Raw genomic sequence first — 26,500 nt, 5'->3', positions numbered from 1 at the left:
CTATGTTCTTTATCTACATCTGTTTTTAATATTGCCGATCTCCGATGATAAGCCATATATATATATACATATATATATATGCAGTGTATCATCATATATACACGACTGTCGTAGCGTTCACTACACGATCTACGTACCACAGGTAAAAACCTATAAAAAGAACCTGGCCAAATAAACACTCGGATTTTTAAAGGTTTTAATTTTTGGGGGAAGCAAACCTAGGGTCGCTAATGCTTAAACGGAGAGGTATCAATCAGAGTCTGTTTTTTTCGATTATTTTGAAAATGATGGGTCAAAGGTGACTGGGTTTGATATAACTAGAATCTTCATCGGAATGGAAATCGTTTGAAAATAGTAACACTGACTAAGATTTTAAATATGGGATTGCCATAGGGAATTGACAGTATTAAATAATAATGAGTAGCATGCTATTATTACTATGCTTATTTGGCCTTCATGCATGTGCTATTATTGGCGGCCTGCAAGGCATGCATGAAGATGATCCTAGTTGATCCTGCAGACTGAAGCGAATACACGTTGTTGGTTGGAGTTTCATTGAAATTGTGTCGCGTAATTCTAAAAACAATAAAAAAAAAAAAATCTAAGCAATTTGAAACAATTTCGACCCAACTTCGAAAATGAGTCATCTCATAAACTGGTCCTGCATGACGCAGATTTCGCTGCTCTTATCCCAGTAAGGACGTTGATTACCCCTAGAATGGTCAACCAAATTGAAGTGTTTGACTTCGCAGTGTCCCAGGTGAATACGAGGAGAAGCCTTGAGAATATCCAGCAAATAATTTATTTAGATACGACAATTTCTCATTGCTTAATTCAAGAATCATATATCGCTTGACGGAAAGAATATATGCCTCCTCGTAGATTTTTAACTGATTTTGAATCAGGGTAGTCCCATACGTTTCTCACGTTGACTCGAGCACCTCAGCTAACCAGCAAATCAATTTTGTTCCTTCACTATCTTTTTTTTTTTTTTTAATGTTTTTACCGGTTACTAATGAGTGCATAATTGTCACCTCACAGATGGTTGCTAGATCTGACTAAATAAAAATCAATAACTGTAACATAATTGATATTTATTAAAGCATTTTGGATTTTTTTTTGTTACCATTCTTATCGTATCTGATTCGAATGAACCCAATCATTGTGATCACAAAATTGTTCTTTTTAGTGGCTGTTTTGATGGTTCACTAGAATCGTGCACTCAGATCGCCGTAATTGTCTTTGTCGTCTTCTCCAAACAGCTCGTCGTAGAAGTTCTCCGCAGCCGAGCTCTTACCTGATCCACCGATTGTCTTGCAACTAGCTAGACGACTAACTTGTGCCTGATCTGGAACGACCGAATATTCATACGGATAAATCTGGTCGCCGCCTGGCGGAGGTGGTGGGTAATACACGTGGTTACCGCATTCCGCTTTGAAAAAAGTACGTCTACAGTCACGTGGTTTCAATTCGTGATCCATGCAGAACTCCACCTGTACGAACATATACGGAAAGTCGATGGGAAATATCGTTGTCACTAATAAGTACAACTTTTTTACATCAAGTTTTGGTAAGCATTAGGGTGAGACGCTAAGTTATGATTCGCTGTGATAGGGATCCAAATCGAAATCAAAAAAAAAAAGGTCTTCTAACGTCATTATTGATATATTGGCCCAGTGTTTGTTGGCAGGAAGCCTGACAATTATAAGCAGCAGCAGCAGCAGCAGCAGCAGCATAATTCAAAGAAGTGATAGGGATTGGAAAGAACAAAATCACTGTATGTATTTATAGCTGCCCATAGGGATCAATAAATTTTTTCCTCGTTAAGAGCGACATCGAAAGGTTCAAAACCTGAAGGGCATCCGTCGACAAACAATTATTAAACATATTAATTCAACTGCGTTTAAATACAATTAACTTGGACATATGAAGCTCTGTCAGGTTGAAATCGTTAAACCAATTAAAGAAATAAGCCTTGTTTTTCTTTAAATGGAGAAAAAGAGCGGTTAGCAATAATAAAATGTACCTCCTCAAGAAAATTGTTTGGTCGAGGACATCGTAATCGAACTCTAGCTCCATGGATCGTTTGAAGAGCTTCTTCGAAGCGCCGCGTTTCATACGGGTGAATTGATGGCACGTATTTAGCCTTCATCAGATCAACTACAATAGACATTTTCTTCAGTCACTGTGCGAAACAGAACTCTGCTTCATGGTGTGTACATCGATTGACAAGAACGCTTCGATGCGGACGTGAAATTTTACCAAAATAAAACTATATTTAGCTTTATTTTGGTACTTCAGGCATTTGATGTGGGGGTTAACGGCAGATGATGGGTGATGACTTTAATGACTAATGCTTATCTCAGACGAGGAAACAGGGATCACGGGCTCTTTACCTAAATGACACTTGCGGCGTCGTAACAAGCACCATATTAGAAATAGCGCTCTACTTCAGCGTAGAACAAGTTTACCATCGAAAACATGAAATGCCGAGCCGTAGTCTTCAATTTAAACGCCAAAATCCGCATAAAGTAGCATGAACAATACGCCTATGATCATACATAATAGTAACCTACCTAACTAACCTAACCTAACTTGTTATATTCGTGCGACAAGACAAAGCAAAGCAATTCCTCTAGAACCAACAGAGTATGAACGCTGCGTATGTTAACATTTAATAAAATCCTAAATACCCAATACTGAAATACGGCGTAGTGAAAGAGAACCAATTCAGCAGAACTTTAATTGTGAACGAAGTTGTGCACCCTTACAACAGTAATCGAAACTTGTTTGTTTACATTCTAAACTTGAATCAGGTGATTACGGTGGTTAAACAACGACCTTCATGAAGTAGCAAAAAAATCGCAGGCCTTGTTTTTCATTTATGACACACGGAACAGCAGCAAAGTGATATAAATTTATCTCTTTCATCACTTGAAGCATATCGTGTAATCAGACGAAGAGGTTATTATTTTTTTATAATCTTGTCGTTATTAAGCGAGAATTGTGCTACCCGTGCCTCTGCGCTTATTCTATTATCTTTCTAGTCCAGTGACGCTTGAAGGTTCAGCATAGAAATGCAGAATCGTATCTTATGCAGACACTCGGTCTTCACCCCCCCCCCCCCCCCAGAAGTTAGATGAATACAAAATCATATTGCCCTAATGCTAGTACTAATTTGTGTCTTAGATGGAAAAGTGTTGGCTCCTCTATACGCGCATGGCCTCAACTGCACTGGGTTTTTACCACGACAATTTTGTTAAGTGACGTCTCTCATGAACTGCAGCGTTTAGGGACAAAGGAATGATACATCGGTGACCTGTACGTTCATCCTTCTACGACCTTGATGAATATAGAATACTGTATTACACAAGCTGTATGAAATAAAAAGGACTTAATAGTATTTTTTTAGGATGATGAAACGGTAACGTCACTGCCTGATAGCTTGGGTTTCGCAAACGCATGTGTAGAAGGTTATATCCACGATACATCATGTCTAGTTCAGGTCGTCAGAGAATAATTACTAGAGAAAGATATTAAAATGCTTGATTGTCGTTCATTGCGCTGGCCGTATCTACTGTATAGTATAGAGATTATACGAACTCATCAGATCTAGTCGCTGGGCTAGATACAAAGCGGTCTGGAAAAAGCGGACAGGTGTTCCCAACAGCGAATAGCGGTCGAAGCATGTGCCATCTCGGCGATAATGGGCCGCCCAGAATTCGATATACGACGAGCTCGGCTCAAACACCGCTGGCCACATCCGATAGAGCTGAGGGCGGAGACTATGCGGAACTGAAATTAAGCCAATATTACACGCAAGCAGTTTGTGTGTATTGCAATTGACGACCTATAAGCTACCGACCTCCTTCAATTGGTAATAGTAATACTCATAAGCTATTTAGCTTTAGCCTATTAAAGGTAAACTCATCCACTGCGTAAACGTTAGATGGGGGTTGTGAGACGATATCGTTTACCGAAAATTTTCATGTGAGGTTTACAATCTCTTAGAGTTCCGCGGAGTTCTTTAATCGTCCAGAATGGACGGAGGGCTTCAATTCGACAAGGTGGCTTTGAGCTTATCTGGAAGTAGAACGGGATTGTACAAGATAGTAAAAACGCGTCCAGATCAACATAATATGGGCATAATGGATGATGCCGAAATGGCTTAATAGATAAAATCGGAGCGAAAAGAAATCCAATATGAATCAAGATTATATCTATACAGCACTTTTGTTGTAAAAAGTTCCTGACGGCCTTTTTCATTATTTCTCGTAGCTAAGTTCAGTTAAACGAGACAAATGTATATTACAGTGGGAAGAAGCGCGTACTTTCGAGCGGTTAGATCTGTTCGGCAATCAGATACGACCGGCCGGCGGAAACGCGTCGTTAAAAATTGTCATATAAAATTATTATAGTAACATTTACAAGATATAATCCTTTATACACAATGAATTTCACTGTGGCTCACGTGCTATTTCCTTTCATTCTCTTATTTGTTATTTCGTTAACACCCATTCCAATCCCTACCATATGAGTGTACTAAGCAACGTAAACCTCAGTAGTTCTAGGAACAAACGCACACACATCGCCGCGTGAAATAAACGCACCAGCGTGGAGAGATAACGTATAGGGACACGAATAACTTATGGAGTCAGTTGGTCAGCATTTTCGAAGCAAACTTGTAAGCACAGAAACCTAACAGCTTGCATACTACGGATGTAGCACAGTCTTTACTCGAACGGTGCGATCATTTTACCTCGTGGGTAGGCGTGGTGCAAACTCCTGGTAACCAGGTCATAACTAGGGTAACCGCTGGCTGAACGTCTTCTTTCCAAAAGTGTGTCTGGGCGCCGAAGCCCAACACATCCATGCCCCAGGCTTTATTTACTACTAGAAACAAGACCATAGAAAGCGTTATACAGCGGAGCCAGAATAGTTCATTTCTGCTCATTTTTAGAAGTGTCAGTTTTTCTTGTTGACCGCTTTAATTTCTTGACTTGAAAAATTGGTTCGGTTGACAATACCGAGTGTATGATCGAGTTCTTTTGATTCGTTATCCTCTTTGCACAGATAAATATTGAGGTTATAGTGTGCGCGGTATAAAGTGCGCTATCGTCAATTCGTTATGAGGCGAGATCACTGACTTATCTCAGATACGGTTAGAGGGGAAAAAATAGTCAGCTGTGATAGAACTGCAGCCGTGAGCTGTCAGTTCATTATGCTTAATTTGCGTGAGGCACTTCTGGCAGGCCATCGGTCCTAACGAGAAAAAACAACGATACAAATTTTGCAGTTGTAGTTTTATTGAGGTACGAGAGAGCGAGAGCGTCGCGCATTCTGGACGCTTTATGGGTAATATGTCCCTTGCACTTGACCAAAGTTAAATGTAGGGTTATAGTGGGAAGTTGGGTCGAGTTTTTCGAATTTACAAGGACCAAAGTGAACAGTGGATCAACCATTAAATCAAAATGGCGATAATGACCGCCATAATCGTATCAGCATTTGACGGGTACAATGAACGTACCTTGTCCTATCTCGTAGTTGTCTTTGTCCTTGACTAGACTAGAGTTTACGCGTGAGCTAAACGTGAAATGAGAGGTACCACTGTTGACGTCATCATTGTTATTGCTGTTACGACGCTCCAGTCACCAATGAGACGACTCAATTAAACCTTCCTGGCAATAGCAGCTTCATTAGGACAATGTGAACAAGGCACTTTGCAAGGACGACGACTGTTTTCACCGCTCTAAGCTAGACGGAGCCAAGCGTTGTAAATGGCCCGTTTTTGTCCGCCTAGTACCCGCCATCGCTGTCCAGCACAGAACTGAGCCTCGTCGAACAGTACAGCAGGCAGCTTGGCAAAGTCCACTGAAGAGAGTTGGGTCTTAGCTTCAGTTATCGTCCGGAAAGCAGCTGGCAAGGCACTTAAACCGCTTCTGATCCATCCCCCTACAGTCTCATTTACCACGACACTACGTTCACGGGTTCGTGCCACACAGTCAAATCTGCACACCCCCATAGACCACCGCGCTCGTATATCAAACATTGGACTATGCGGCTGCTAGGGATAAGCCCAATTCCACCTACAGATCCAGCACGGTACGTTCGCTGGAGCTGCTGACGGTAGTTCTGTTGTGGGAATCGTGCTGCCGTAGGCCAAACATTCCACGTTAGAGCCTGTGGTGTCGACTTGTAAACGGAAAGAATGGGGTCAGATGTTATGTGAATGACGGTATACGACAGCATACATTCCCTTAGAGTGTCCTTAACAGGAACCAGAAATGGCATCGTTAGTAAGACTTGAGTTGGGAATTTGTGAGGGGCATTGTATATATATATGTAAATAAATAGAAGGAAAAAAATCGTGTGTTTAACACTTCTTTTTTTGTTTCTTGGTGGAATCTCTGACTGGCCATATTTTTTCTATTGCCAATTTAGATGTCGGGTTGCGTATGGGTCAGGCCGCACCAACTTGAGTTTAGTGGACTTGGGAATTTATCGATATAGACTACGTTCAAAGATGGATGCCAATTGTAGCGGGTGGCCATTGTTGCTCTTTTTGTCCAGTATTAGTGCTGCCACGATGGCGCTAGGAAATCTACGAGAATGGGCGGGCATTAGAATGGAGGAGAGTGCCGACCTCGTTAGTTTGTGTGGTTCCCGCTCACGATTTTCTTTGGAAGTGTATACAATTTGACTAATTGACTCAAGACCTTGTTATAGGCGAACAGTATCCTCGACCAGAACAAGTGCCTTATAAGCAAAGCATTTGCGTTATGAGACGTCAGGGCATAATCAACCGTGTCGATTTTAGCGGTCTTTAAACGTGAACGACTAGAAAAGTCTGACGTTTATATCCACTTATACAAATAGTTTGTTTTAGCCAAAATCTATAATTGTTTCCGGGCCTCAAAAACTTCACTTGAAAAATGTTATAAAGAACTTTTAGAAAAATTGTAACGCTCTTAGATGTAGCACGATATAGTACGATGTAGTACGATACATACTATTTTTAAGGGGCATAGTGTACATACTTTCCTTAACCTAATCGAGTCCAGATGCAAGTCACCAACGTGGATCTACTGCGTTAAATAAAATCTATACCTATCGCCTATACCAAACAGGTAATCAGTATTTCTGCATAACGAATGAGTAGATGGATTCAAGGGCGTGATCCTTCGTTCGTCGATGACCTCGAGTTTATTGTAGCACTGCGTATTCTCAGACATGTCCTATCGTGATACACTGCAGATCTTTATGTATTATACGAGGAGTTTCTGTTCCATTCGGTCAATAACTTTGGACTGCATTTTATTATTAAATAAACTTTATTGTTCTTAGAATGTCAAAACAACGAAGCGGTATACCTTAAAATACAGCCTATGCTTTCACTGTAATTTTGTGTGCATTTTATTACTATGATTCATACTGTATGAAATAATATTTGTTAATTTTACGCAAAAACGGCGCCAACGTTTTAGTTCAGACTCAAAGCAAAGAAAAACTGTCACCTAGTATTATGGAGTGTAATTATAGCATATGCGCTCGTTAAGAAATGTATTATTTGTGAATTTAAATTAATAAATTGTAAATAAATGGATAGATGTTTAAGTATCCTTGTCATACAATAAAAGCATCGATCGATCATTTACCAACAGCTGTTTATCACTTAACAAGTACGTTTTTCCTCGTCGTTAGGCGGAGTGCGCGCACCCTACCGAGTAGACAGGTGAATCCTTACTAAGTGGACTAAATCGTGCACGACGCCTCCAGCTCCGTTCACAAGCGACAGTCATTTTTGTATACATGTATCGTACATAGGTTCAACTGGACTTCTTCTGCATGATAGCAACGATCTTATCGTCCTGTACGCTCCTACATATATCAACGGCTTCCGAACCGTCCATGTTCAACAAAAAATATATATCCAGCAGTAACCCTTAACTATGTTCTGCTTGTTTGCATTAGCCGCTCAAGCGAATAATAGTTCATTCCCATGAGTTCATCGTAGTAGCTTTTGCTCCTAATCAATGACTGAAGCTTTCCGTAACGGTACTATGCTATGCCGCTTGACATATTTCCGTAATGAGGGTCTTCACGTTAGTTATTGTATATACGGACGTATTGTTTGTACAAGTATACACTTTTTTAGTCTTTCAATGTATCTTGACATGTTTCAATGCTACATAAAAACCTAAACCAGTAACCAATCACAGTCTGAAAGGTTTTTCGCGTTTTTATTTGGACACTGTGAGTAACAGGAAAAACATACGTCTTGAAGCTTTACTTAAATTTAAGAACGTCAAAAATCAATGTATACTTACCTAAAATACTAAGTTCAGTATTGCACATGTAAATGTAATAAAGGAAAGTATATAACGCATATGTCCATTACATATATTAAATAAATAAACATGTTACTCTTAAGTGGCCTTTTAGGCTTTAGAGTCGAGAATCCTTATGAGTCATCCGATGAAAACACCCGGGCAGTTTTTCGGTCCAGTCGGAAATACCAACATGATATATACATGATGATGTGAAAGTCAACCCTCTCGTTCCATCATCTATTTTCCCTTTTACTCAATAATAGCCTGGGAAAGGAAAACGGGTAAGTCAAGCACATTGTATACCAATTAGAGCGCGTTTCCCTTACCCATAGCGGCTATAAAAACAGTATCGCCACATTTCTAACTGTCATCTCTTGTTGCTACAGTCAGTCTTAATCTCACGATATTATTTCTGTTAGTCTAAACAAACATGCTATGTAGAACCCAAAACGGTAGTAGAAGTAATAGTGCACGACTGCTACACACGGCAAACAGTGACAAGTTAGAGGTCCCTTGAGACATGTCTCGACCTCGTTTGCTGGACTCTTATAATGCCGTCCACTGCAAGGCGTATTGCGGCCACATTGACACGATGTCATCGTCATCGATAGCCTATACACCGACTCCACAGCACAATGGCTCTATAGCAACGAAAGGAGCATCCGATCCTTTCTCTCTGGCAAAAAAAGAAGGCCTCTTTCCTATAACGTCATTGCTTTTTGTCATTTTCTTCCCAGTCCTCGGCCATGTTTTGTACTTTTCTGAAACATCTTATTCCTACTTCGATTACCGCTTCTTTTTGCCGAATCTTCTTTGCTCTTTCAGACAGACACATCAAAATAGGGAACGAAGGTGACCCCTCAGAAGGAAGACGAAGAAGTCACAAAACTAGTGGTGTCGACAATGACGACAAATTGTTGTTGAGCTTCAAATATATTATTGTGTGCGCGTTGATCATTTAGATGGGGTTCGGGCTAGACCAGCTCGGTAGGAAGTGAAGTTCGGTGCGGGACAAGATAGAAAACCGAGTGGGTGCAGTCCTTCAATCTAGAGAAAGGCGTAGGTAGAGCCCATTCAAAAATTCAACGTAGATTTTCGCAAGCTTCCTCTCGTCAGGCTATCGTCTAGAATGACACTGGGTGGTGGCACCGGGCCTCGAACAAGGACGAGAAGCGAAACTTGCTGCGCTCACTCAGTAATCCTCGTTTGTAGATAGGTCTCTGGGGAACTTTTCCCTCTAGTAACCATCTGACATTTTAAAAAGGCCGCAGAAAAAAGAATGTTGGTCTGACTGGTTGACCCGATCAGGTAAACGAAAACATGGGCCGTTATGAAAAAAAACAGTGGCCTAACCTAGACTGAGTTTTTCGGTATATTTCAAAATGTCGACTACTTGGTACCTAAGAAAATTATTAGATTGTTTCAATGTGTAAAATTTTCAGTGGTGTACACGTCTAACTAGGCATACGAATAAATATGGTGTTGAGAGAAAGATGGCGGAACTTTAGCTAACGTTTGGTACGTCACGGCGCTCTACTGAAGCCCTGCCGAAATAACACAATTTTCAGTTCCTTTTTTCTAATGACTATAGCCTAATCTCATTTTGACCAATAGCGCTCGTAAAATACGTGCCTCTCAGCTATTCATAAGATATTTTACATGCATATGTACCATGTTTACTGGACAGTATGAGTGCTAAGGTCACATACTGCCCAGTAAACTTCGCTACCCTATGCTATGACGACACTAGCAGCTGAGACCTCTGACTGACAATCACATTGCATACGAGTACAATATAACATAACACTCGAGCTTCTGTGCACCTATGATAGTCGGATCTTTTTCAGGCTGTGGATATGGTGCCCATGCAGTTCTTGAACGATTACATAGCCCGGCTGTTTATACAGGTGTTCCACCGCGGACCCTAGCATATACATGTGAGTATTTGTACGTACATTCTTCCGTTTAGCATTCTGAACAACTACACGCCACAGATCTAAAAACCTTTTACTAATACCAAAACGTACACAGAAATTATTAAGCGAAAATGGCTCACTAACTATAGAAATCTACTTCTATGAACATAACAAAAGGAATTTCCTCCGCTAAGCCTAGTTATTATTGAAAATATACTGGAAGATCAAACGTCTAACTTCGTTGCTTTCATAAATTGCTTTCGGTAGCAGATTGCACTGTTTAGAAAGTCCTAGGCTCGAGATACCGTTGCAAATCGCTTTCCAACTTATTGGTCCTACAAATAGGTGCTGTGAAACAACAGTAAAATAATCCTATAAAGTTAGTCGGCAGCCAAATTCCAGTTCAGTGATTTGCAATCGCTTGCACAAATGCTGGACCTGAGAGCTTCGTGCCTAGTGGGCTACCGACGGCGCATAGAAGTGATGCTCAGTTGATTCGTAAAAAACCTTTCGACTTAAAACCTTGAAGTAGTTGAAGCTTATAGCAGATAACGTATAATATTGTGGTTGGTCCCGATGCCAGTAAATTCTTAGGTATTAAAAGACGACTGTATTTGCCCCTGTAGCAATCTTCTGCCGAGACTTTTCTACTAAGTAAGAACAGAGATCGTGTTTTTTTTCTATGAATTAGCTGTTTGAATACCTGTTTGTTAACTACTATACAATCGTTTGCTTAAAACTGTGTGTTTTGCGCGGAATACTTAACGCTAGCTTAAGGGTTATATCTATAAGAGATCTAGGATTAAAACTGTATATAAAATAAAGACGTTAAATTGATGTCGCATGCAAGACGCTTGCAATTGTCAGCTGCTTGTCTTATCAGTAGGAGTGTAAACCTTCACCAGGCCGCTCAGGGACAATAGGGCCTGTCAAATATTGGATAGCAAGTGGTAACGAATGGAATCAACAACATTTGATTAATCCTCAGCTGTGGAAAAATATGAGGTATAACCCGTGCTGACATACGCCATTTCTAGCATTAGAGCATGTTAGCAACATACGATTTTTTAGAAACAGGTACTAGCTTAAGTATGCAACATAGTGTTGGTACCTCGAAGCAATACTTCAATACAGTGTACAACGAGTTCAGCTAAAGTCCGTAAATGAGATACGAGGCTTATTTCCTGAGTACTCCATATTCAAAGGAAAAATTTATGGATACTATTCTCTTAATGGCGAAGGTCAAGTGCCGTCAACGACACTAACCTGTGTGAGTAAATAACTTCATTCATATAATGCATATTGTCGACAAGCTAGGTTTTTTCTTGGCGGGTTCTCTGTCTGGAGTAGCTGTTAACTGCGGGCTTCGGAATCCCTTTGGATATTACAACAAAAGCCGCAGAGTACGCGTACTCTTCCTTGTAGCCACGGTACCCTCATTGACGCCTTATCTCACTCATCTTTTGCGATGAAGGCACTTTTGCGTGAAAAAATCTTTATAAACACCTCTCGCGCGTATATTCAGACCTGTCAGATCTGGTACCCCTAATACTACACAAATATGGCAAACTCAGCAGCACTATCCGTTATTATGGTGTCGATAGACCTTGTAAAGTCTCAAACGTTTTACTTGATTTGAGTTTTTCGTCAAGTTTTTTTATAGGGCCAAACCAGCTACGAAGAAAGAAATTTTGCCGTTTTGGGGTCATCCGAGACGGATGCTTTGGGATCATCACAGCACCAATGTATGTATCACTTTTATATAGTAAAACCGTATTTTATACATTGCTACGCATGGATCTACACATAGCAGGCCGCCATAGTTTTCATCAAAAAATTATTTTGACGTCAATTTGCGTGGAAGCATTCGTAAGCTTAGCTCTCCAACAGAATGATTGGGTTCCTTAAACCAAGCGTTACCCAAAACGATCGATAAGCGGTTCGGAGAAATAGATAACGGTTCTCTTGAGAACCATTTACGTAGACTACTGATCCGCGTCATGCTGGCCATTAGCCTGCTTAAGTTTGAGACACGTGGTAGTCTTGGGCGTACATACCCTTTGTTTGGTCCTCGGTCATAGCCATCTGAAGCAATGCATAACGGCAGCACCAGACGTAAAACTCGACACACTGGGGTTGCTGATAATTTCTATGAATTTACCATTCACAAGAAACAACTTTCTTTTTTTCTAATTTCTCACCGCGATCGCACGCAATCACGACGCGTAGGAAAACCATGTTGGATCTAGTTGACGCTACAATTTACCAAAAGGATAAGTAGGATAGTGACTATATATTCCAAAATCTTGTAGAACTAAAGAGGGATGTGCTCAATTCTACGATGCTATCTTGCCTTGCTTCGATCAAAGAGAGCTTCACCGTTCGTTTCTGCTATCAAAAAGCCACAACAGAAGCATCCCGTCGTGGGCAGAACCTGTTTCTCATGATCGACTTGTGACAAGTAGACAGGCAAAAACGTTTGCCCCACGTGTCCTATGTCAGCATTTTAGCAAAATATTCACGCTAGGAGTTTACGTTAAGCATACAAAGGAGAACCGCAAAATAGAACCGTCCTCGAATCTGGGCGAGTATGATTTTGCAAAGTATTTATTCAGCGGCAGAGCGCTGTAACGACAACAAAATAGCGCTTACAATATACATTTATTAACACGACCGCTGATTTAAAATGATGGGGAACCTTGCCAGATATCAGCTCCCCGAACCAAAGGCAAAATATATAATAATCTATAACGACAATCTACTTACAAGAAGCCGGCTGCTTTCGCTACAACTATTTCCTAACGACGGACTTTTATACTGACAACAACAATAATAATAATGCACGTTGAAAAAGAAATATATTCTACATTCAATATCGTTCTACACCCGTATTGCAATACTGTTCCCTCTTACCTAAGCCTTTCTACAACAGTATTCGCTCAATCTGTACCAGCAAGTCTTCCCAATGTGTTTTATCCGTGCCAAGCTGAGATAATGCAGAATGAAGGATGCAGCTGTTGCTAAACTCGCTGTCATGAAAATCGCTTGCAGTAGTTATTCGTTGCGTTTTTTCCTTTCGGTTTCCCGGCCACGGATCCACCTAGCTACTATTGCGACCACGGAATATCGTTGCACCATCTGTGAATTATTGCTATATGGCTGTAATCGGTGCTCTAACCGGCACCGAAATCGAGTTACTTCACGAGGCATGCCTTCAATGGCTATACCTTGAAGGCGTTGAGTTTGAACACATTTAAGACCGGCTGTTCTTGTTGATATCAAAGCTTGTTTCAAGCAAGATACAACAGGCGGGTCGTCCGTATTTCATCGTGCCAGCATGTACATATCCAACTGGTCCAGACTCTGATGCCTATTCAATGGAAGTAGAGACTGAGCTTATGAGGGATCACGTCTCCGCCATATGTGTGTTACAGTCATAGTAAGTCTGTCGATTTTGTATCATTCAGGTGCAATAGCCGTCGTTTGTTGAAATATTTCGTTGGCTCGTAGCTGTCGAGCGACAGATTATCCTACACAGCAGCTCAACTCCAACATGCGAATGTTAATTGGCACAATGGTAAAGTACAGGAAACAAATATATTGTTTTTTAGCTGTTATTTACTAAGTATCAATAACTCAATACATCCAATCCAGCCATATTGATCTAAGAAGTGCACGGTAAATAAATACGTGCCTTTTTTTTTAATGCGCCGCGGTAGTTATCCACCTTCCGTACTTAGCTTTAAAATCGCCACATTTATCCAATAGATCTGGGAAAGTAATTACGGTATATCAGATATTGCCAGGTCACTGTGTCGCGTCTGATTTCCATGGTTTTTTTACTAAAGGGGCTTCCTTAGACGTAACAGGAAACGAAGGTTTAAATCAGGTCTCATCGCAGGTGTTCTACTACACTAGCAGGAACCTCAGTCCACAGACGGCTGCAACACCATAGAAGACCTCATGGCAAGTTCGGATGAACGAATGAAAGGTCCATCAATAAAATAGAGGTATACGAGGTAAGAGGTGCTTCTCGTCTTTCATCTTCAGTGGTTAGAAATATGCAGTTTCAAAATTTCGTGTTTTTCGACCTATTTCTCTACGCTATCACGATTATAATATTAGTAATTGTACTAGATGATTCTTATATAAGTGCTGAGCTCTAATGCCCGTCAACCTGACGTCCAGTCTTAACACACTGTAACCATAGAGCTACCATTACATGTAGCTCTCAACTTGATAGGCTTGATGTTCAAACATGTTTTGCGGTACAAAGTTCATAGCGAAGCTAACCACCGGAACGGAATATTTGTTTTCGTAAAAAGATGAGGCTAACTTTCTGAAATAGAGTAAAGAAAAGCTGCAATTATTTGTGATCTTTATAGCTAAGTAATCTATACAAAATAGACGTTTCTTTTTATAAGAACGATTTATGAGAAATTTATTTTATATATCTATAAAGATAAAGCCGAAATCTCGATTCAAGCTCCATCCAGTAAAGACGGCGTGTACCATCTTGTATAATGTGCCAACTATCAATTCATAATCAATAGATTTCTGTCGTTTTTTAAACGTACGCTGACAGAGACGCGATCGGTACATTTGATTGATTACGATCATCAATCTCGGCGACATAAGGTTCATGTGCCACTTTTTTGAGCCAAGTTCCTACTGCTGTGAAGTTACATTGCGTTTATGATACAACCTTACCAACCACTACGGTCATACCTGTCTACCGCATTTCCTAGTCAAAACGAAGCAATCTCTGATTTACGCTAGTGACATGGATTTGCCTTTGTAGCTATAGGATCAAATAGTCTGCTGGTTTTGTAATTTTACTGATCGCGCCTCTGTTCCTTCATAACCGTTAAGGCACTGTAGCAGTTTACGTTGACAGCATTTTCTTGTTACTTGATAACACAGTAATTTTGAAAAATAACTCTAATTAGGGCAGGTTTATTTTCGAGCAATTTCATTGGAAGGCTTTGATCGGTCGGATAATTCTCTGGGCGCAAAAAGCCAATGGCGTCGCTCGTTCAGGTACCTGTATCGGGCATACTCCTCAAAACTGAAGGGCACTTTTGTAACGAGTTACGTTATGACTATTCTACCGTTGTGATAAATCCCCAATTATAAGCCCCCAAAAATGCGACAAATCGCTCTAAAATGATACGTTCCATTCTAGTTGATAAATCTTTAAACGAGCAAGAGCAATCGAAGTATCGTAAGTAAATCTGTGCCTATCTTAGGTTTTCTCTCTTAAAGCTAATCAAAGGCCAACAAACCAACCTATTGTGTTGACAATATATACATGTATTTACACAGGGCATGGAACAAGATTGGCAAATACAGAGGCAAATTGCATCTCCAAAGAGAAATCACCGACACGTCAGCCATTCTAAGATGTCGAACTAGACGGACGTATTGTCTGTCACTGTTTGTCAACAGCTCTTCTTATACACATGTACCTGCCTATACCATGTTCGCTTGGGAATGTAATAGATAGTAGAAATAATGTTTTGACTTCATACTAGGCGAAAAATAAGAAAGTAATAAGGGAATGGAAACGAAATCAAGCAATTTTAGTCTTATAGCAATATTAACATTTGCAAGTCTTTCGGTTCGTTAACTCTCGGAAGGTTGCAACCTCCTAAGCCCTGCGGGGCTGCACAGTGGGTATTTGAGCTAAATCGGTGACAACAAACTATTGGCGCTAAGCAAAATGACCCCATTGCTTGAGCGTATGCGACTTCGGACACGCATATTACTGCCAGTGGTATTACATATCAGAAACAATCTTTAGAGACAAGAACAGCGCATTACGTAGGAAGCTGATTCTGGTCCATAGGGTCGATGTGGCCTATTGATTGTTGTGTTAACACCTCTTGAAGCACGGCGTGAGAGCTTTCTTGCAGAAAAATATATATATATATATATGCTTGACAGCTGAAGTACATATACTTATTAACCAATTCGATAGAAGCTTTGATGGCTTGAAGAGTTATATTGCCAAGATTAAATCAAAAAGGTTCGTTAAACACAACGGTTACCATAGTAAGAATAGACAATGTACTACTAGACACCTCTATTTTATAAATTAAGCGTGATTTAAGGCAATTCATTCATGATTGAGGAAACGCTTGTTGTGAACGCTTTATCTATTTTGGTTCATATAGAGATATAGGCTACATAGGGCGCTAATCAGAATTTTTTTGATGAACTTCAAACCATCCAACAAAACTAAAGCGAAAGTGTTTATGTGAAAAAAATGTCATTTTTTTCTAAGAAAAAACGACGTGTCATATTCAATGCGTGCAAATCTAGCTAAATTAAAAATCATGATTGGTCTTCATGAAGTTTTGCTGGACAATGAAGTTTGCAATAAGCGCGAATTGTAGTAACTGCGACCAATTTTTCAAAGTCATCTTGACTACGCCGGAGATTATTGTGCTTCTTCACGATTGTGGTACGAAGTGTGGTACTATACGTGACAAATTACACCGCATAGTCGTGTTCACCCAGAGTGGACTGCTTTTTATTAAATATATCGTTTATTCTTGGCAGCACGCTATCACAATACGGTCGACACGATTTCCCTCTAAAGAAGCTTTATATATGTTGACGAACTAGCATAAAAATAAAAAGTCTCACTAATAATACTGACTAATATTGACCTCTATGTAGGTCAATTTCTTCGATTCTTCTATCACTTAAGCAATCGATGTCATGCTGTTTCATTGTGAGCAAAGCACAGCGACCCAAACAGCCCCCAAAACAGCTATGTAATATACCTAACTGTAATGACTTATAAAATGCAAATTACTTTCGGCCTGTTTCAGAAATATAATACTGTAATAGGTAAATTTGTGGTAGGAGAATAACCTATTTTGTTTCTTTTTAATTAAACACAAATTAGATAAAAGATAAATCAAAATACTTTTATAAATAATTTCACTTTTTAAAATTTAATCGAAAAAAAATCGAGCAATCCGATATGCCCCGGGTGTCTGACCTATACACATCTCGAAAATTCTGCCACTTCGATAGTACAAATTTTCAGAAGTAACATTCTCTTACAGAATAAAAAGAATGCCCCCCCAATCGTCTTACTGTCACCTACATCTACGTACCTCTCACGTAAATGTGTTTGGCATGCATGTACTACGGTTTTCTTAGATACTGGCGTATTCACGCTCTAATTAATTACTTTTGTCATATACAACAAACATTAGTCACTCATTAAATTCATCGTAGACGACCCCTTCCTACGCGAGAAATATTATTACTAATACTTCGTACATCTACCTAACGCGTTGGCCTTCCACAAAACTGTACAAAAACAAAACCCGTGCATACTTCGTGCGAATCACGGGTACCACCGTTACGTAAGTGGCAACAGGACGCCTAGGACTTCGTTTGAATAAAGCGCGACAGGTAACAAACACCCCTTACTTTTGCTAAGCGACTGGGATATTTTGTGCTTACAGAAGAAGGTGTGGGCGGGTGGGTGTACACGGATGGCGCAACAGTTGTACAAGACAAAAGTTTAGAGGAAAGAGTTACATGAGGATTGGAACCATATGAAGCGGGTTGGAGAGAGACACCAAAGGGATCAACGTCATTTCAATGCCGTTTGAGTGCATCTCTAAGTGTTGACCGTGGCCTGGCGAGTGGCTGCAGTCCTGCCACAGTGTGATGCCTCCATGCCTGTTTGAACGGCACTTACTATATGTTCTCTCTCCCTCACTTTTAAATGTGCGGCTGTCTGTGTTCAGTGACCTCACGCGAAAACATCTAAAGTGTGATGAGGCTTGAGCCCTTTGAGAACCAGGCGGCCTCTATACTCAAGCCTCGACGCCGGCGTGTAGCGCTCAAGGCAACAAAGAAGCCTAATGTCATTCCCACATTTTCTCGATTCAGCCCCATTGAACAAATGGGTTGTCCTTTATAACCGTACCCAGTGCAACCGGGCCTGGCAACCCAGCTTTGGGTTGCTGTCGGCAGATTCGACTGCTCCTGCTTCTGTTCATACCGACGCTACCGCCACTGCCGTGTCCACGGCACGGGCGGCCACAACCAACGCCAAGAAGGCGAAAAAGATAACGCCTTTGACTTTTGCGGCTACAACAGAAGCCTGTGAACAAGCAAAACACGAAGAGAATACGATCAAAGAGAAACAGCCGCAGGAGAATGACGAGGATGAGAAGCGAACGTAGATCATTTTCCTTCATTTCGTTTGCCCTGTGTTCACAGACGCCACCGTTGTAGCAGCCACCGCTGGCCACTGCTGTTGCCGGCTACAGGGGACCTCTCCGCGACCTGTAATCAAATTGTCACAGCAGCACTCTCATTTCCCATATACACTTACGGGAGACACTTCCCTGCTGCGGTTAAGCGGAGCAAACCCCCGTTCCACCCTTTGTCAGCCCCCGAGTCCGCAAGCCCACACGCGTGGCTTCGCCTCAGTCTAACAGTAACTCGTCTCTTGGCCTCACTACAATATAAAATGTAGCCAAGCCTGACTTAGCGCCTCCTCTGAGCGCCCCTTTGTGTTGAGCGCAACGGTCTACGCACTTTCGCTTGTGTTATGTAAATTCGACAGTAACGATACTGCCCGTAGTGGTACTGCCGCTGCAAATGATGCTGAATAACGGGTCTGGAGCAAAGACAGAAATAGAAGCGTCATATCAACGCGATAATTTCCTCGAATCGTACTGGTAAAGCGCACAACGCTGTGAACGGAACGTCAACTGAGGTGAAAAGGAGAAATGAAAATGAAAACAATAGAAAATGATGACTGCACTCGAATGGTAGGCTTAATCATAATAAAAATTGGGAGCGAACTGACGAAATTAAAGGAAACAGGTCGATTATGGCAAGGGCCCAGTGGAAGTTCCCTTAGTTACATGTTCACCAGTCCTTGTGCAAATTTAGATCATAAACTCATCCTGCATGAGTGTTCTATGTAAATACGAGAAAATAAGTTTCAATAACGAAGGTAAAGTACAATAATGCTACGTGCGTAACAGTTGAATAAATTATATCATGGATAAGTTTACGAATAAATAGGTGACAGTTTTCTGCATCACAGTGATTATGGGACTATATGGGTCGAGCAAGGCCGTGACGGAATCAGCCCAGTTAGTTAACTGTGTAAAAAAAAAGGCCACCGGACCATGTACAGGACCTTACGCACTTACGGTATAACCTAAAGACTTGTAATTTAAAAATCTTCAGCAAGATGATTTTGTGTGTCAAGTTTAAGGACTAAGTGACGAATAAGGCATGTTTTCTTCAATCAGTAATCAAAAAGTTCGGAATGCCCCTTTCTCAAACTGAAACAATCTTGCTTTGTTTGGCCTTCGTGTAAGGGCTGCGATGTAACCTAAATCTGGGCAGACCGCCGGAGCTGGATTTAGGTTACATCAAGCCATATCTGTATTCTCGCTAAACAAAAAACTACAGTGTGAAAAATTGCTAGTACTGTAACCTATCTATCTATAACCTTTTTTGCAACATTGACATTATTTGTAATCACTTAATTCGTTTCAGAGGCAGCATGTGATGTACGCTTTTTAGCACTCCATCTTTGTTTTCTAAGAAAGAAAGCACATGTACAAAATATATTACGAAGCGTAATTCACACGTGCGAATGTTTCGAAGTTTAACTGCCAATAACAGACAGGCAGGTGAGTACCGCAAGTATAGCGCAAGAGTATACCGCAAAGTATCTACGCGACCCAGTTGGTTCCGGGTTGGCTGGTACGTGACAGAAGTTCAACACTTTTCTGACCCTTTTATATATATATATATATATCTATCTTTTTCGTTTACAGCCACACATACTCGTCTAATAAATAACTGTGCCCTACGCATCGAGATATATACCATAAACTGTTCATAAGAAGAGATTCAATGAAAATATTTGCCATTGCCTATAGGTCGTACACACACCGTATCTGAAAGGCAAGCTACGGTTCTAGTAGAATCGCAAGACCTGCATGGCTATTGATTATCCTGCCACAGAAGCAAGGGCTTGGCGAGTAAGTGACGCGTAACATTGTGGCGTTTCTTCGTATATTGATGGAAACCTCGCCAAAACTTAATGCAGTGGGTCGTACGTAGCACGGTACGTGTTATAAGGTTGCCGTATGGTCTGCCGTTGGCAGTGGCAAGAGCCAGAAGAAAACACCGAAACAGTCCGTGTCCAGCAAAGCGGAATCAGCCTAACAGAGAGCCGTAATACGTTTAGTAATACTTTTTTAATCAACTTGAGCTGCTTTTCATCAGTGATTTTGCATTTTCGCTGACATCAGTTAATTTGGGATATACATGACCGGTATTACCGACTTTTTGTTAATGTACGCAGTGAGCTTCTATTTTCAAATTTTAAGTAGACGTTTTTTGCCCTATGTGATTTTATGTGAGGCAAATCGTATCGGTTAAATCTCAAAACTACGTTGTTCCCATAGAACACTGAAAGAATCTTACCACACAAATAATTTCATCTGCTTCACTTACCTTCCGTTAAGTGCGCATGCCTTACCTATGAGGATACAGCATTGCCATCTGCCAACGCCTGAGTACTCAAATACTGAACAATAGGCCAGCTAATGTAATCCTAAGCTAGTAATAGGAACCGGCAATTGTCTCTCAATTATAGGCTGTCTGATAGTGTTCTATGGATTTGGTAGCTTTTCTCCATTAGCTCATTCATAAATGTGACCAAATCCTTTAAGTGTGGCCGTATATTTCTGCTTCTTACGTACGAAGAGGCAGCGCAAAGAAGCCCCACTGACTATTTAGGTCAATAGGCTAATACACAAGGCGTGGCCAAAACCTTCTACACTCAAACCGGTGTGCTACGTACTATGTACCACTTATAGACTGTAACGGCCTTATACACTGGACAGAAATAATGGCTATAACGTTGCTTTCTAAATAAAAGACGGTAGACATAATGGCTTGGATATATCAGATTATTGGACGAATCATATAAGACGTTATTTCGTAAGAGAAAGACCATAGCGATGGCGGCATCATGTAATATACTGAATATATTTTTAATGTTTTTTTTTTTTGATAGGCTGCCAAAATATGCGTCAGAGGGATATGGTTATGTGTCAGTGAACAAGTTTGGAATATTGAATAAGTCTGGAAATTTAAATGGCATGGGCATTAGCAAATAACCCTTAGTTGTATTAGATGGTCAATGAACTATTGAGAAGCCATTCTAATCGTTTGACGCCAAAAGAGTTAAGCTTATTTCCATGCCACTAGGTATCACTTCGTAAGTTTCTCGCAGGTAAGATAACACAGGAGAGCGATACCAGGGTGGATCTTTTTTGAAAAGGGTCGCAGTAGACGAGAGTCCCCTTTTTGACTAGACGTATGCTTGTCATCATGAAATTTTCATTTTCCTTATATCTCGTTGATAGCTGTGTAAGGACCATCCTTTTATTAATCCCTTATATACGTACCACTTAAATCATCGATGAAGCCATAAGATTAGCTACAGAGAGTTCATTCATTTCAAATAAAACACCGCTGCGCGTGACCCCTTTTGTTTCATAATCGAAAATAGTATTTGTAACATTATAGTTGTCCATGCATATGGCTAACCAGACGCTGTATTTCGAATTGTACTTAGGCTGCGCCGTGAAAACGATCGAGATCTTCATCTTAACCATCCATTGATGCCTAATAGATCATTATGCAGCTATCTGCTTTTGATATATGCGATCTTTTTTATGGGGGTTGAGGGCAAATGCACTATGCAGACCATTACAGCCGCGATCCAACGTGTAGGCTTCGAAGAGCAAAATACGACCAAACGGACCTGTCGCCTAGGTAATATGAATTAAAGAGCTTAAAATGTAGTTATACATACGTATTTAAGTAATCTGTATACCCTGGAATCGAAGACCCTTTACGCAAACCTAATTTCCTATCAAGTGACGTCCAGACAATACAGTTCTTGTATCTTTTTTTTTTTTTGAATCTTTTATCTTAGCGATTATTGAAGTCGCTTGTTTAAACTAGCTCAACTTCGGGCCCCTAAATCTTACTACCTGTAGTACAGGAAATGTCTAAAGTGTTAGCTGCTTTTATGGATCGTTGTTTGCGTAAAAAATTTGCGTAAGAAAACTTAGGTGCTAAATGAGATCGATTTGCCCCGAAAAAAAATTAAGTTTACCCAAAAGGTCTTTCTGTCAGCATCTTCAAGGTATAAGTAAAGCGTGGTCGATAGAAACGATTCTTTTTTTGTGAATCAGATTTTGGGGAAAACGTTACGGAAAACGTGGAAAGAATCGCTGGTCCACATATCGTGGCCATCATGTGTGTCGAATAAAGTAAAACTCCAATTTCGTAGTTTCTAATTACTGTATAGACAGTTTTTTTTTTTTATATATAATACGCACGCCGATCATTTATATTTCTACATCTATTACGCCGAGTAGCCTCGAGTCAGCCATGATATACTCCAACCTAGATCATTTTCACTGACAATTCACCATTCTACGGACATATATTTTCAGCTACCTATAGTTAATGACGGAAAATTCACACTAAATGCCATCAGCCGCAACTTGCACTAGTACAGCGATCGACTACGTCCGTTTTTGCTCATCCCCCATATATTTTCCCCCCATAATTCTTCTACAACTCGTTCCCCTCGATGCACCCTAACGGATACCTCTGCTTTTCTTTGCGAAGCAAGAAGGCTCGCTAGACAATAGCTACGTCGGATGAGTAGGTCCGCAGGTTCTAGTTCCTCGAGGTGGCCCGCATCACCAACTGCAAGCTCCTTGACTCCACCATTCGGTGAAAGAAGTGCCAGCAATATACAGGACGCCACCATAGTCGACAACGCCACAGCACGAGGAAGACATAAATAAGGAGGTAAAAAGCAAATTTACGTTTGACGTTACCTCGGTATGCGCTGGGTATGCGATGGGGTACCCTCATATTTACCAGGTAGGCAAGCCGACTGCAGGCAAGGTAGCAGCTATACATACAGACGTATCGATGAGTATATATATATGTAAACCTTGCTGTGGTATTGTTTGCGTCACTCCCCATTCCCCTCCACCTATAGCGTGGATGGCGGAAGAGCGCATTGCCCAAGAGCCACAATGGCGAATAGCTTCGCGTAATAGCTGGGGTTAGATAGTATATTGGTAGCTCTCCCGCTACAACAGCAGCAGCACAAAGCAAGCTCTTCATGAAAAATACGTCGTTGGACCCCGTCGCTACTACACTCTCCAATGCGTCTATTTTTTTCCACCGACGGGGGAGGTTGATGACGCCAATGCCCGATGTAGTCATGACATATTTTTATGCTTCTAGATCGTGCTTCCAGGCGAACGCCTACAAAAAAGATCTGAGTTCGGGGTTGGCAGGAAAATAGACTAAGGGAGAGAATGGTCGTTTTTGAGATCTTTTTTTAACGCTCTTCCTTTTTTTCTTTCTCAGCGGAAGGGAAGAAGCGAAAAAAACATCTTCTTGAAACGACCTTCAGTTCAGAAACGTTAAAAGCGCTTCTCTAGTCGAAATGCACTTGCAAATACAATCTATGTCGACGCATGCCCATCCCGCCAGGCACGCACGCACGCACAGCTGCTACTACCACCACTACTACTATGATGATGACGACCACTGCACGCAGATGTGTTCTCGATGGCTCAACAGACTGGAGACATTACGTTCACTTAGTATTCGACTAGAGGTAGCGAAGGTAAACTATATTTACTGATAGAAATATGAAGCACTGGAGTTGCGATCAAGAAGAACTGATATAAAGAAACAGTCATAAAATTGTCGATGAGTATCAAACGTATTTCATAGAATATGGTGCAACTATTCATAACAGTATGAACTTTATCGCTGTGTCATATTTTATTTACCCTAATATATAGTAATGTTTATATATTTATTAACGAAACAACATTAATGGACAAATTTAGAAATGGATAGCGTTCTGCCAACAACTATAACTACTGCCATCAAACAATATACGTAAAAACTAAACAGTATACTAGCATTCCTGCTCTATGCTACACAGTATAGTATACTAGAAAAAAGACAAATTTACCCTGTTTGGTTTAATGTCGCACAGTGACTGGACAAACGAGGGGTAAATTGCCAACCGTAGTAAAATTAGCGAATACAACTTCATTGAAACAACAATCGCATCTTTTTTTTTTCTGCACAGCAAATGAATTACGCCAACGCGGCGGAAGCGGATATTAACACTGGCAGGTCACGGGCAGTAGCAATGGAGATAGGCCAACCAACTAGTCGTTCGCGATTTCCGCTATTGAAGCATTGTATACACAGTTGCCTTTCTGGTCGACCTGTATATATAGTATACTATAAAAAGCTAGTCTGTATACGGTAGAAGTTGGGTTAACATATCGGTCTGTAAAAATTTACTCGTTGGCGAAAAATCTCGATGTGAACATCTATACTTATAGTTTGAATGATGATGATTGAAAGTCGCTGATTTTTGACTCAATTTTTGGTATCGCTCGAACTGTTTATAGCACGATTGCAGATAAAAGTTGAATAGCTTTAAGTGTAGCACAGAACGCTACCAATCTTAGAACTAACAGATTTTCAACAGACATTAGAAATGCTTTGTTAGACAGTATATAACGTATAAAAGTAAGACGCCCAAAAACGCTATGTGAGAAAAAGGGAGTAACTACAAAGCCAACCAGCGTAGATTGAAAGTTATAAAAGTGATCAAAAATGACTTGAACAGACAAAAAGACAGGATGTACTATTGGCGGAACATAAAAGAAAAATTCGTTAGATGCGACGACAAAATAATAATGAAGGTTGATCACAATCTGAAGAAAAAAAGCAGGAGGGGCTCGGAAGGAGATTATGGATAATAGCTAAAATTTTAAAAAATCTAGAGAAAATTAATGGATACATGTGCCAAACGAGCATGCTGTACATATGGTCACGAGATAAATTGACCATTAAGAGGTGTTCTGGGACGTTCGAAGATCATGCTAATAGTAGGTCGTTTTAAAGATTTCGATATTTTTTATCGAGCTTTTGCTGCAAATCTACGAGAACTCACTACAGCATAGTTGTTTTGCGTAAATGTTTAACAAATGTATGTTACAAATAAAAACAGTGCGAAATGTAACAAAGCTATTCATTTATCGGCAAGACTCTCATCTACACACACATGAGTTATAGATTAAACTTTTGTCGAGTGCTGCCGTTGCCAGTTCAGCTTTTTGCTTCCTTTGCTAAGGGCGGGTTTGACAAACATCCCGTTCGAACAAACCTTAATGGTAGACTTAAAAAGGTCTACGTTCTCTGTTTGCAAAAGTTGATATAGACTAATGGCGCAGCTTGTTACTTTAGGCTTATAGTTAACAACAATAATCCCTAACTGTGTTTACCGCACTTTCACTATGGCCGAATTTGGTAGATCCTTTCGATTAGCGTAAAATCAAATTTTTATTTGGAAGTGACTATTAAACGTTAGTATTTTCAGAGAGAGGTTTTAAAGAACTAGGATAAAATTTGACATATTTTTTTTTAAAGTTTAAGAAAATGTGAGTTCTTTGACGACTTCTCATAACAATAATGGCTATATACTCCATATCTAGTAGAAATCGTTGTACTATAGATTGCATGTGAGGATAACAAAAAAATTAATTAGGGAAAACAGTTTTTTTTTGCGAAAAAGGTTTTTTCATAAGGTGAGATTAGACACAATATTCAATGTACGGTTCTATTGCCTTTCGAATCAGAAAACACTGGTCTTACATAGAATTTCACATAAACCCTGAAATAGACCCATATGATGAGTCAAGCTCGAAGCAGTATTCTGCACCGTCTTTACACTGTGCCAATGATTTAACGCTGTTACAGTAAAATCAGTAAGGTGAGTTTAGTCTTTACGATCATTATGATCTTAAACCATATATGAAATGATTGATTTTAAAACATTTGAAATGAACAAAAACAAGTTGAACTTAAATAGGTAACAGTTCTAAACGAAACAAAAGTACCTTCAAGTGCGTTCGAAGGCTATAAAGAAATCGGACTTTTTTTTTCGATTAATCTTTTTAGCTAATCCTGTACAATATTTTTCTGTGTTACCTTCCATGTGAAGGCACATCTGCCTTGGTTTTGGTTGAATTCCGGAAAAATAAGTGATAAATGTTGATGACTTTTTTACAAGTCGGTACGAGACTATTCCCTATTTGGTTTCCCCCGATACGC

General features: G+C 40.3%; 1 protein-coding gene across 3 annotated transcripts in view; it reads right to left on the bottom strand.

The window, feature by feature from the left end:
• Positions 1-1,077: 1,077 nt before the first annotated feature.
• LOC111244544 (ribonuclease T2-like) overlaps positions 1,078-26,500 on the bottom strand; it is a 27,189-nt gene continuing 1,766 nt past the window's right edge. The window contains exons 1-5 of one of the 3 annotated variants that reach the window (XM_022791770.2): positions 4,760-5,138; positions 4,002-4,083; positions 3,604-3,795; positions 2,027-2,160; positions 1,078-1,493 (exon numbers count right to left, since the gene is read on the bottom strand). In XM_022791770.2, the coding sequence (XP_022647505.1) occupies positions 1,209-1,493; positions 2,027-2,160; positions 3,604-3,795; positions 4,002-4,083; positions 4,760-4,954 (888 nt within the window). In that variant the 5' untranslated portion in view covers positions 4,955-5,138 and the 3' untranslated portion in view covers positions 1,078-1,208. Of the gene's footprint in view, positions 1,494-2,026; positions 2,161-3,603; positions 3,796-3,977; positions 4,084-4,759; positions 5,139-26,500 lie in introns of those variants that run through there. The other 2 variants (XM_022791769.2, XM_022791771.2) reach the window with 2 other exon arrangements.

Source organism: Varroa destructor, unplaced genomic scaffold (assembly GCF_002443255.2).
Source record: "Varroa destructor unplaced genomic scaffold, Vdes_3.0 BEIS01000002.1, whole genome shotgun sequence".
In the NCBI taxonomy this organism is placed as follows: domain Eukaryota; kingdom Metazoa; phylum Arthropoda; class Arachnida; order Mesostigmata; family Varroidae; genus Varroa; species Varroa destructor.
The sequence above is the reverse complement of the archived record's forward strand: the minus strand, read 5'-3'. Positions and strand labels throughout refer to the sequence as shown.